This window comes from Plasmopara halstedii (genome assembly GCF_900000015.1).
Source record: "Plasmopara halstedii genome assembly, contig: Scaffold_430, whole genome shotgun sequence".
NCBI classification, from domain to species: Eukaryota; Oomycota; class Peronosporomycetes; order Peronosporales; family Peronosporaceae; genus Plasmopara; species Plasmopara halstedii.
In genome coordinates, this window is record NW_020187350.1 from 1,339,344 (window position 1) to 1,352,103 (window position 12,760).

At 46.9% G+C, this 12,760-nt stretch overlaps 2 protein-coding genes across 2 annotated transcripts; one reads left to right on the plus strand and one right to left on the minus strand.

Moving 5' to 3' along the window:
* Positions 1-3,915: 3,915 nt before the first annotated feature.
* PHALS_09866 (Glucose-repressible alcohol dehydrogenase transcriptional effector CCR4 and related proteins) lies at positions 3,916-10,390 on the plus strand (the record flags this gene model as incomplete). The annotated part of the gene is made up of 13 exons (XM_024725196.1): positions 3,916-4,033; positions 5,866-5,915; positions 6,070-6,611; positions 6,684-6,805; positions 6,896-7,608; positions 7,681-7,927; positions 7,993-8,063; positions 8,310-8,867; positions 8,932-9,036; positions 9,119-9,559; positions 9,630-9,722; positions 9,793-10,260; positions 10,319-10,390. The coding sequence occupies 13 exons, from the start codon at positions 3,916-3,918 to the stop codon at positions 10,388-10,390; spliced, it is 3,600 nt and encodes a 1,199-aa protein (XP_024575997.1).
* Positions 10,391-11,034: 644 nt separating this feature from the next.
* Positions 11,035-12,396, minus strand: PHALS_09867 (Proteins containing BTB/POZ and Kelch domains, involved in regulatory/signal transduction processes; the record flags this gene model as incomplete). Its single annotated transcript, XM_024725197.1, has 1 exon — positions 11,035-12,396. One exon carries the CDS (start codon positions 12,394-12,396, stop codon positions 11,035-11,037), a length of 1,362 nt encoding a protein of 453 aa, XP_024575998.1.
* Between the last annotated feature and the right edge of the window lie 364 nt (positions 12,397-12,760).

Sequence of the window (12,760 nt, forward strand, 5' to 3'; positions counted from 1 at the left end):
GAAAGATTGAGTTTTGCACCAGACCCCATATAGTATTCTTCTACGAGCTCAAGCTGAGCTTGTATACTTGCTATGGAGCCTGCCAGGAGAGTCGTGTCGTCTGCGAAGAAGACACCGGTGGACGTGTGATCATCGTTGAGGCACACTCCAAACTCTTCATGGGATCGCAAATGTTTCCGAGAGGCTCAATAGCGATCAGGAAGAGAAGCGCAGAAAGCAGATCGCCTTGTCTTACTCGTCTTGTCAGATACAATGCTGGCTGGATGTTTTGGTTGATGACAAGGTGGGCTTGGGAATCGGTGTACGGCAATTTCACACACTGTGTAAATTCTGAACCACAACAGTTTCGTTCGAGCACACAAAGCATACTCGATCAAATGCTTTTTCGAGGTCCAAGAACAGAGCATAAGCTTCTTCTTCTCGACTTGTCACCAAGTCCTGCAGATCCGCGAGAAATCGCACATGGTGGTAAATCGAGCGGCCCTTGACGAATGCCTTTTGATCGGGGTGGATCAAGCTGGGGATAATTTGCTGGAGTCGGTACGTCAATACATTAGACAGTATTTTGACATCTACCGGGATCAGTGCGACTGGACAATAGTTGCCGGGTTGTGCTCTAGACCCCTTCTTGTGGAGAAGCACGACGGCAGACTTGCGCTGAGACGGAAGCAGGATCCCGCGCTGTAGCTGGTCATTGAATATGATACTCAAGCATTCACCAGACACGTTTGGAGCAAGCTGGTAAAAACCAGCAGTCAATCCATCCATCCGTGGTGCTGAAGTCGCGTTCATGTGTTTGATCGCTCGCGAGGCTAGAAGGTGTAACGGGGGTATGGGTATTTAGTATGTCCCTATCCAACTCTGATGCCAATTTAACGATAGATTCCAAACGTTTGCACTGCATGGCCTCGTCAGGTGGATGAGCTCTGCCTGTTGGACTGGCGAAATCTCCCATCTCTGATCCCTAGTGCTCCAAGAAGCGGAGTGATATCTCTTGAGAATTGGATGACGCACTGTCACTCTATGATCACCTCCTCAATCGATACCCTACTCAAGCTTGTGTCAAGTGGACGAAAGAAGTGTTTGGTGGATTTCTTGGAATTGATTGCATGGAAGTCGAACACAGTATCTTGATTGTACTGGCTTGCCCTCGTGACCACATCTTTGTAATTCCTCATGGCGACATCACAGATCTCGTGATCACTTTCGTTCGACGACACGCGGTACCGCGCAGAAGCTTGCTCCAGCGAGACACGGGCAATATTGACAGCTTGTATATCTTTCATCCGAAGCTTCTTTTGCAAATCTTGCAATTAGCGCTGAATATTTTTCTTCCATTTTTCCCAATTCTTTCTCGGGTTTTGAGCGATGCGCAGTTGATCGCGGGCCTTCTGTGCTTCCTTCTTGATCGCGGAGCATCTGCGCTTCCTTTTCGATCGCGGATACCACAAAAGGGTAATCGAGAAGGCAGCGTGGAAATTTTCAGTACCCTTTGCTGTGCAACTGTGATCCAGGCTTGAGACGTACACTGTGGGCTAGGTGTTCGCCGGCATGCTTTGGCAGGAAATATTTAAGTCGTCGTAGAAGCGTTCGTAGAGCGCCTCTGACAGCAAGATATAGTCCAAACGATTATTTCTAGTAAGAGAGCCCGTGAAGACTCGCTTGGTATCGCAATGGATCCGCTACGCGTCAACTACACCCAGTTTTGCCAGCCACCTCAAGCAACTTGAGCGACCAGGGTCATAGAGCAAGTTAGGAGACGACGAATCTAGTTTGGAGTTCAAGGGAGTGTTGAGATCACCCAACACCAGGCGTATCGCCTGATCTTCAAACTCCTCAGTCTCCAGTCTCGAAAAGAAATGTTGTTTTTCGTGCATATCTACTGGCGCATACACGTTGTGAAATTAGATGGGAGTACCTTCTGCTACCACTTTCACAACGATGTATCGACCAAGAACGGACAGCTTGGAGATCTCTTCCGCCGTGTCTAAGCCTGGAAAATTGGAATGAAGTAACGTGAGCACTCCACTGCATCTTCCTCGCACTGGTCGATCAAGAAAGCTGTTGGGATCATTCATGAAGGCTTTGTGCGTGAAGCTTGACTCTAGATGAGCTTGAAATTGGACAGGTGTGTTTTGTCGCTGAATTTAGTCTCTTGTATACAAGCCACCGAGTGTTTTGAGAGCAAGTTGCCAATGAACAAATGACCGTTTTTAATGCCATTGGTGTTGACGGTCAGAAAACTGATATTGCTTCAGGTGATGTTTGATGGTAAAACTTTAGTAACGAGTGGTTAAACCTCCCGCTACGAAATACCACCCCTTTCTCAAGAATTTGGAGCTGCAACACCGACTCATCAACTGGGTAGTACCCGTCAAGCTGCCACAGTTCTTCCAGGTCGTCGAGCAAGTACCTTTGTCGCTGTATTTCGCTCCGTTGCTGTATACAGTAAGAGCCTAACTTGGACCGCAGGAGCATGAGAAATGTATTAGGGTGAAGCAGTCTTGCGTGGCGAGCGGGAATCCACTCCACTGGCTGACCAGTGAGATACTGAATCCAGTGATCGTTGCAGAAGAAAATAGGCTCTATCGACATCAGTATGAGCTCAAAGAAGCTGAGTGCCTTTGTCGCCCGAGAGAGTTCGTTCACCTGCTCAGATTATCTCCTCCACTTGGCGCACGTCTTGAACAACTCTGCTCTTGTCGATGGGACTGTCGTCTTCATAAGCTTCCTCCACTTTGCGTTGAACGTCACATCTTCGCTCGGCAGGGTCGCACTCAGCACGCGATTAATCACGTGTAGCTGCGCAAGCTCCGCAACGCCATGTCCAGAGTCAGCCATCTTTAGCGACAAGGCGCTATTAAACGCAAAAGGCGAGTCCACCGCCATCTTAATGACATGATCTGGATTTGTGACGTTGTCAATGAGTTTGGTTATCCCGTCAACTTGAGAGATTGCTCGAGCAAGACAGTCAGTGCTTTGTTTTCATCGTTCAACATCGACTCAGACACCTCCAGGATTGGAGACGCGTTTGACGATTTTTTATCTTTGTGTGGTGCTTTTCGACAAAGAATGCTGATTCACTCGATGTACTAAGCTCCTCTGGTCGCTTCACATCAACAGGAACAACTTGGTGTCGAGGACCAAACTTCTTGTCCGCGACAACATTCTTTGCTAAGGATACCTCCATAGACTGCAGCACCTGGAAGTAATTTGCTGTGGCAGCACCACCCAGAAGTTGTTGCCGCTGTTTCACGAGCATGTTGATAAAATCGATTCCGTTTCTCGAGCGCTTCTTCTTGTTTGTCACGGTGAAAAAGTTATCCTTTTCATTTGTCAGAAGTAACATTGGAGGTTTATTTTGTGGACTGGGACTTCCAGGCGGAGTTCTCTTGCCATGGGAGTCGTCAAATGTGACAATTGAGAGTACATCAGAATTTTTCTTGGCTTGATCAGTGGTAGTTCAACCGACGAGATGCCATGCTAAGCTCTCTATTAGGGCTGCACTTCTCGTGTTCTTCTCTCCTCGATTGCCATTTGCAACGATGTTTGTTTCAACCTCGCACGTGTAACCTGAGCATAGGTCTATGGTGGTTGCTGTCGTTGTTGCTGAGATTGCTCAGAAGCTGGCTTTTTGGAAGAAAACTTACTGTTTACAGTCCCACGATCGATTCCATGGTGCGAGCGATACCCATATGGATGACGCTCGGAACGGAAGGGAGCATTCTTGCCGTGTGCCGGATGAAGTTTGTTGTCAAAGAGCACTTGGTCACACACAACTCCGTTCACCATCAACGCGCCTGGACATGAGCTGGACAAGAAGTAAACTCTCCATGATGCCGTTGTTATCCCAGTCGCAAGGTTCACCTCACGAAAGGTGTCATACACCGGCTAACACTCGAGGAGGGACAGTCGATGCAAGACCACGTCGATGTGTACATCGAAATCGACGTTGCCAATTTCACTGAAATACTTGTTGCCAAGTATGTCGAACTCCTTAAACGCAAAAGTGCCCCCAAGGATGTTGACCGAGGTGTGTTCCAAGTTCACGCAAGCGTCCTTTGGCTTCACTTTGACGCGAAGATTACCGCATGGAAGCTTTGAAATCTGACCAATTTCGAATCGTTCGTATAGCTGGTCGAGCGCTGCATTACCATGACCTGCGTCAGCCATCGATGTCATGATTTTTTTGGGGCCTTGCCAGTCTCGATCACCATGTAGTATTTGGCGGTCGGGAGCTGATAAGGTCGCGCTTGCTTCATTCGAGGTGCGATAAGCGACCAGACCCCTCCGACAGCGTATTGGTGCTCGATGGCCTCAATGTCGACCACGAGTGGCTTTGGAGTTTCCACGCGACGACGAGCCGCATCAACGGCCTTCTTATCGCGACGAATATGTTCTTGGAGGCGAAGGACTTCCGCCATACTCAGACGCGGGTCCGCGGGTGGAGCTGAAGGAACAGAGGGAGACATCATAGAAATGTCGCCAGAACCTTTTCTGCTCGACCCGCTCGCATTCACCGTCGAGTCTATCGGCTCATCCACCATTGCTTCCCAGTCATTGGGTGGACAATCGGCTACAAGAGGATAATCGCTGGTAGCAAGTTCCATCGCAGAAGGCACAATTTCGCGGGAACGAGGGCCAGCGGGATTATTATTTTTAGATGGGATGAGACGACAGTGGTATCGGTTCCAAAACTGGGTGCTTGCCCAGAAATAGAGATCGGTGCGACACAACAGGGTGCGGGTTAAGTTCGGGAAAATTGTTTCTCCATAAGGAAAGTTGAGGCTGAGATTGCTAGAGAGCTGGGAGAGGGTTCTTAAATTCAGCTTGTGCGATAGCCGGCAAATTGAAAAGTGTGCGACTAGCAGCCCATGTGTACCTCGGACCTATAATTCGTAGCTCCGTAATATTGATATTCGGTACTCTGAATATTTACAATTATATCAAGTGTAATGTACAAACGTTTATATTTGATTCGATAAATTTGCCACATATGTGAAATTAACTAGCCAATATTGGATTCCTGTCCCTTATAAACACACCACACGCCCACGCCACGAGAACTTGCACGACGTACTCAAATCGAGGAAAATCAATGTGTTCTCTTTCGCATCACCAGTACGACTTTTCCAGAACCGCCGTTTTTCACTTCCACGACCCACCCAGCAACGCTTCAGTCGTGAATTGACAGCATCTGCAATCTGCTTGGTCAGGTACATGTCCATACTTATCTACTCTGTCGGAATAACGATATATGAATTGCCGAAGTTAGACGATTTCGATTTTTTTGACATTTCATTTTCCTGCACTTGAAATGAGTTAAGAGCAACCGGGTTCCTATGCGATGCCTACGCCGTCTCTACAGCTATATATCAATCCTGAAATGACAAATAGAAAAGAAGTTTGAAAGGCTCTCGGTTCCGCTTCTGGGTATAGCGCTAAATTTCGTCCTCTCTTCGTTGTTAGTGCACACTCGTAGAGTCAAGCTTCCCCATACAAAGTACACGGCGACTCCGTTGCATGTGATAGTTAAATTCTGCTGTAAACGTCGTTATTCGGAGGGTAGTATCTTATAATGAGCGGTTAATCTGCTGTCTATTTTACAATATCTAATTGTCAGATCTGATGCGACAATCAACCAATTATCGGCTTTATATTTAGTATTACATATTCATCAAAAGCATTCTTGTTAAAACGACTCTCGCCCCAAAAGCTAGCCACGGCTCCCGCCGCCCTTGCGCGCCACCTAGACTCATATTACTGTCTCTAATCGGCCGAATACAAGCTTCGCTTCCTTTCGTTGTGAAGCTGCTTTTTGGAAAGAAAACTTCGTCTGGTATTTGTGGTTCGGAGCCTGCTCAGAGCGTACTTTCCTATTTGAATGTCTAAAGGACCGCACGTACTGCCAAACGGTGCGTCTGAGTGTTCATTCTTACTGCTCTATGTATCTACGCCTTGCAAGTTGCTTGATTTAGTCAATATGGCCAAGACGCCCTTGCAACAGCCTTTAACAGCTTTAGATGCTCACATTTTACCGATGCCTCATTGTTTTCTGCTACAACATAGAACTATATCCAAATGAGCAAGCGCTATCCAAAGTCACCGTCGCCTTCGTCAGGGCGAGCACCACGCTCTCTTTCGCCACCTAAAGGGTCTCCAGTGCATGGCGAGGGCAAGATCTCTTTGCGGGTTGACCAACCGGTGGAGGGATGCACGATGATGACACACGCTTTCTTTCGCTCTGGAGAAGGAGATATTGATGACAAGGACGTGGATTTAGAGTTTCACTGGTACAAATCCTCCATGAGGCGGGCGTGTGCCAATAAAGAGTGCACGCGCCACACCAGTGACGGCGCTGGTAATGTACTGCTGCTTGTTGCCAAGATTGAGTGTGTCCAGTGCTGTAGACTAGGTATTACACGAGAGTACTCGAGTTTCTGTAGTTCAGATTGCTTTCGTTTGGCCTGGCAAGATCACAAGGAATTGCACAACACGCTGGTGTTGGTCAAACAGGAAAAAGATGTCTGTCCTTGGAAATCGCAATTGCATCATCTAGAGACGTTTTGCCCGCTACCAAAGGAATCGTGGCTCAAGGTGCAAGAAGAAAAGTAGGAACCGTGTCGCTGACCCGTTTGGTCGAGACTTGAGTTTCTCACGCACGTGCCGCTCTTGTCTTACAGTCGAGCGTATACGCCTAACGCTGAGGACGTAGGCCACGTGATTCGAGTTGAGTGTAAGGCCATCAAGCGAATTGACGGTGGCGTGCTGACTAAGACTGTCGAGACTGGGCTCGTGCTGCCGTGTAAGTGTGTGCTCTTTTAATAGCTCACTCTTCTCTTGGACTATATTGTGTATTTTTGTGCTCAACCTGATGCATGTGGCTCATCTAAAGTTCCACCCATGCCTCCAAGGCGACAGATGCTAGCAAACGTGAATGAAGAGCGGCTGACACCAAGGCTACGGCAGATAGGCATTTTCCGCGTACTTACTTACAATGTCCTTGCCGAGATATACGCGACGCGACAGATGTACCCGTACTGTCCAATTTGGGCTCTCAGCTGGTCATTTCGACGGGAATTACTCAAGCGCGAGTTGCAGTTGTACAATGCCGACATCCTTTGTCTCCAGGAGGTACAAGGTGACCACTATAAAAGCTTTTTTGCCCCGATGATGGAGAATTGGGGATACGAAGGCTGGTATTTGAAGAAGACACGGGAATCAATGGGCCTAGAAGGCAAGGTGGATGGCTGCGCATTGTTCTACAAGCGAAATCGATTTATTCTTAAAGAGCGATATCCGGTCGACTTTAATGACCTTGCAAATAACTTTCTGAAGCAAGTGCAGACAGAATACGATTTAGAGTATCAAGGTCCCTCCATGGCTGCGCGTGAAAGATTCTTGTCAACGCTCACTAAAATGCGGCTTCGACTACAGCGCGATAACATTGCGCAGATTGCTGTGTTAGAGGTTGTCCCCGCGAGCAATGAAGTTGTTTCTAGGAAATCGCAGTCGGGGCCATTAATCTGTATCGCAAACGTACATATTTTCTCCAATCCAAAGTTTCCGGACGTGAAGTTGTGGCAGACAAATATGCTTGCGAAGCAGGTACGTCTATCGTAAGCCCAAATCAAAATCTTGGTTGGCTGACCTTTTATCTTGTGATTGTGCTCCTGATAGCTTGAGCGGGTGACCTTGAGTCGCAACTTGCCCACAATCTTATGTGGTGATTTCAATAGTGAACCGACTAGTGCTGTGTACGAATTTATGACGCGCAATCATGTTCCAGTTGACCATCCAGATATACAATATCCACCGCCTCAGCTCGCAAGCATATATGCGTCATTGGACTTAGAGCATAATATAGGCTTTGCTAGTGCCTATGCTTCAGTTTTTGGCGCTGAACCTGAGTATACAAATTACACAGGTATGTTTACTTGTTCAACTCACGCGATCTATATTATGCTCAAATCGCCACACTCTTGCTATCAGGTCACTGGACAGGTGTCGTAGACTATGTATGGTACACACCTGAGACGTTGACCCCGTTTGCCGGGCTCAAGGTCCATTCACCTGAAGTGCTTAAACGCTATTCGAAAACTGCGCTGCCTAATTGTCAATTCCTTTCAGATCACGTACCTCTCTGTCTAGACTTCAGCATTAAGGCAAGCGCTAATAACAATGGAAGATACTGATAGAATGAAACATTAAAGTTTGCGTGATATGTCACAATTACACCACCAGCTGACTACAACCACTTAATTCTCTGTCCTGCACAATCACTCCTCGCTACGATGCAAACATCGCAGGTGTACGCGGTAGACCGCGTTTACGGTGACTTGCAGCCGCAGTTTGTGGTCAAAGACGTGCTGAAAGCGCTTTCACAGCTGGACGCAGTAGTAGGAGATGTATTTAATCGCCTGTTACATAAAGTTTCACAAGAGAAAGAGCGTGTGACCGCCGTGGATAAGCGCATTCAAGTGTGTCAGGCCAAAGTGAACGCGCTCACAGCGCGTCGTACGAGTAACAAACCTACGACTGTCTTTTCTACTTCGAGATATCCTGCGCCTAAGCATCTTCCATTACCCACGACGTTGTTTCATGATAAGCCGTTTGCTGACGCGCCACAGCTGATACCCGATGCTGACGATGACACGCACTTCCTGCCGGCTGAGCCACTTCCTCCAGCTCGCAGGGGACAACATATGGCCGAAGTAATGGAGCTATTCGAAAAGGTGAACGAGTATCAGAAGACACAGCAGCCCGAAGCGGATATGGAGAAGGAAGGACTGGGCAGATTACCCGAATACATTCCATCCGTTGGCAGTGTGTTGCTATTCAACTCTGGAGAAAATCCTTACCAGAAGGTAAAAGGAATGTCGATTTTGTCAAGCATCTTTTTTATACTGAGGATCGCTTTGTGTGATGTAGTACACGTCATGGGATAACCTTCTGGGTATCGATTACGAAGAGGAAGAAGAGAAACGAAAGGAATTAGCTAAGGCACCGCGAACAATCGAATACGGAGATAAACTGGTATGTGGAATGAGGACATTGCATCTTGAATGGATCAACAAAGACTTCATATCTGACAAAATTGTGATGGTGTTCTTATTAGCCGGCTGTGCATGGACTTAATTACGACTTTCATCCGTCAATGGGTATCATGCCCGATATGTCAGCCAAGCTACCGATGAATTTGCCGCTCGAAAACATTGCCGATTACAAGTACGCGCAAGAAAGCAGTACGTCGATTGCACCATCTATGTTTCAGGATAAAACGTTGCCAGACTTGCCGGCGATCGCCAACTTCGAGGAGGGACCAATGGCGCAGGAGCCAGCAGATATAAACTTCCAGATTGGTCCTGTGGATGGCGCTCCTCCACCACCTCCACCGGCACCGACTGTAGACTTCACTAAGATTAATGATGATACTCCACCCCCGCCACCACCTCCCCCTCCAAGAGATGAGGATGATGACTCAGCTCCACCTCCGCCCCCGCCGCCAATGGCAGATATCGAAGATGATAATACTCCGCCACCTCCCCCTCCGCAAGAGGTGAGGCCTCAGTGACAACACTATTTTTCCTGAGAGTGAACCTCATTTCTATTCCCATTCTTTTCAACAGGACGAACCTCCAGCGCCACCTCTCGAAAATCAGAAGCCGACTGCAATCAGCTTTCTGGACCAGATCCGTAATCCCAACATAAAGCTCCGAAAAGTAAGGTTTTATATGCGTGCCTTGCCGTAACGTTTACTTTGCTAATGTTTCATGCTGAATTCAACAAAAGGTGAGCTCAACTGAAGATAGATCGAATTCGATTGCAAAGACAGGAGATAGCACCAACAAACCATTGACAATCGCTGAAGAAATGCAGCAGCGCATGTTGCGGCGACAAGCTGCTATCAGTGGCAAGCAAGATCAGATGGAGCAAAGGCGCGAGCGCGAAAAGGCAGCTGCAAAGCCTATGACTGTGCTTACCGCGAAGGAAGTGACTCCACCAATCCAGCCTCCACCACCTCCTCCTCCCTCCGACAATGGACAGTACAATAAATTGCCTACAATAGCCATGTCGGACGATGGCAGTAATGACGGCCGTGACCACCTTTCAGATGACAACAAATCGAATGAAGGTGACGACTTTCTAGCCCAAATCCGAAGTATCAAGAGAAAGCAGGAAGGAGGCTCCGTTATGCCGAAACAACCACAACCACCTAATGTGATAGAAACCAAGAACCCCATCGCTAATTTTGAATCGGTGCGTGCTAACTTTACTTTGTTGATATAATTTCATTACTGATACTTGTTTGATACAGCAAATGGTCGGACTCCGTAACCGCGAAAATTCTTTCAGCATGTCTGAAGCATCGGAATGGTCGGATGAATAGCACAAGAAGCTGTCACAACCTAATTACTTTTCGTGTTTAATATCTAATTCTGTGTTCATCATAGTTCTTTAAATATCAATTTCAAATGAGTGTTATATGTATAATGTGATTTATCTATCAACGAACCAATTATGAATATTTTCCTGTTGATGATTGCTTTCAAACTTTGTGTCTCAACTTTTATATTGCTGACTTTCTGATTCAAATTTAGAACGTTTCTATGTTGACTATTTAGTACTTAGAGGATGTTGCTTTCATCGTCAATCAAATGTTATCGAAGTCTATTGGCACAACTTGAATTTTGGTAATTTGTCCCGCAGCGATTCCGACTACTTCTTGGATGTGCAGTCATAACGAATCTCAAATTCTTTGTTGAGACGAAAGATTGCTATTTAATCGAAGCCAGCATCATCTCTGACGAGCAATCTTGAGAACACATTTCGCGCTTTGACTTAAAGAAGATAGCAAGCCGTTTCAAGCGATCAGATATGTCGTATCATACTAAACTCACCATCAAATTTGTAAGCACCCACACACGGCACAGAAGCACAATGTTGATGTGTATTCGCGATGCCCATAAGCTGTACTGCTGCGGTGTAATAGTTTTAATTTAATCGCGACACTGTGTATCATTCTCCTTTGCTCTATGCCACAGGTCGTTGCAACGTTGTCTCGAATGTCACGTGTTGGGTAAATGATACCCGCTTGCGTTTGCGCAACGAGGCTGTAAGTGCTCGTGGCTTAGCACGCTTTGCTGCAATGCCAGTCTGCGACCCCCACTTCAAATGATTAAAAAGCGCCTCTGTCAAGAGGTGTTCGCGAATGACCCCGTCGTTCACCAATGGACGTACTTTGCCATACAGATCACTAACACTCATGGTCGGAAAGCGTACGAGCTCCATCATTTCCGCCAATAAGTCGCCCAAAGATTTTTCAGCATAAGCAACTCGAGACTCGCCCCACATCACAAGTGCTTCCATGAGTGCCAGCTCTCGGATCTGCAGCTCGTCTTGTGGAATTAATTCCAGCAGTATTTTCTCTGGTAGTTGAACAATTTGTGGGTCGCAGAATACTTCATGAGCATATCTCAGTACAAAATCCTTGCACATTTCTCGAAGTGCTACCAATTCATACATCTCCGCTGCTATTAGCAATCCAAGCACACTTTCTAGATTTAACACCACGTCTCCCGTATACATAAAGTGCAGCATCTTTTCCACGGTATTCGGCTCAATATCATGTAACACCACATCTCTTAACGACGACTCACGCATGTTTCCTGTCAACATTGCACGAAATGGAGGCGAACTAGCCGCCAAAATAAATCTATGGGCAAAAAAGCGTCGGACTTCTCCTGCTTTGCTCCCATTCTTTGCATCAATCATACTTCCATTTCCCTCTCGATAATTGTCAGTACTTTTGACACAAAGCACGACATCTGCACCAATCATTGATTCCCCAAAGCTCTCGTCTCCTTCACCAATGACCGCCTTTTTCATCCTTACAGATAAATTTTGATGGTCTGAACATGCCATTGACACTCGCTTCTTAGATCCACGCCTTCTTACTGGTCGATTAGACCTCAAACTCATCTCGGACGACGTCTCGGATCTCGAGTCTTCGTCGTCATTGGACAAAGGAGTTGTTGACTCTACGTCAGCAGATGGCGACAAAGTGGCTGCTGCAGGGCCCGTGGGCGAGGAAGTCAATGCTTCAGCCATCGGTAATGGCGGCGAAGATGGCGAAGAGCGTCTTTGTATCGGAGGAGGGCTTAAGCCTCGCTCTGTCGCCGGCAATTCTTGCGTCACCTGGTCATCGACAGGAATCTGCGTCTCTTCTTCGTCGTCTGAATCTTCCTCTTCGGAGCTTTCTGCCATTTGTCTCCCAAGTTGAGCTTGACGTGAAATCTCTTGGATATTGTTATGGACGTCTGGTCGATGAAGTGCTGACATATGATGTATAGGAGCGTCGCCAACAGTACATGGACTGGTTACACGCCCCACCATGACGATTTAACGGTAAAATAGTTGGCAAGAAAAAGAAAGTATTATTAAAAGTCACACACCGTAATATTAATTACTCTTTGTGGCGTCGGCAACTGCACAGTCTTGATCAATAGCTTTTTTAGCTTACCTGATCTGTAAAGTCAATGTGTGTGAATGTCTAGGTGCGGTGGTACTTTAAACTATCTGCTAAGCAATCATACAACGGGGCCAATGTGGCACCTCGACCATGAAAATTGGTCAGTTGGGTGTGTAATGCTGCAAACATTTAGCGTGATTAGATTAAGGCCACCTTCAATGGACAATAATGACAGCTTGGCCGAGTGGTTAAGGCGATGGACTTGAAATCCATTGGGGAAACCCGCGT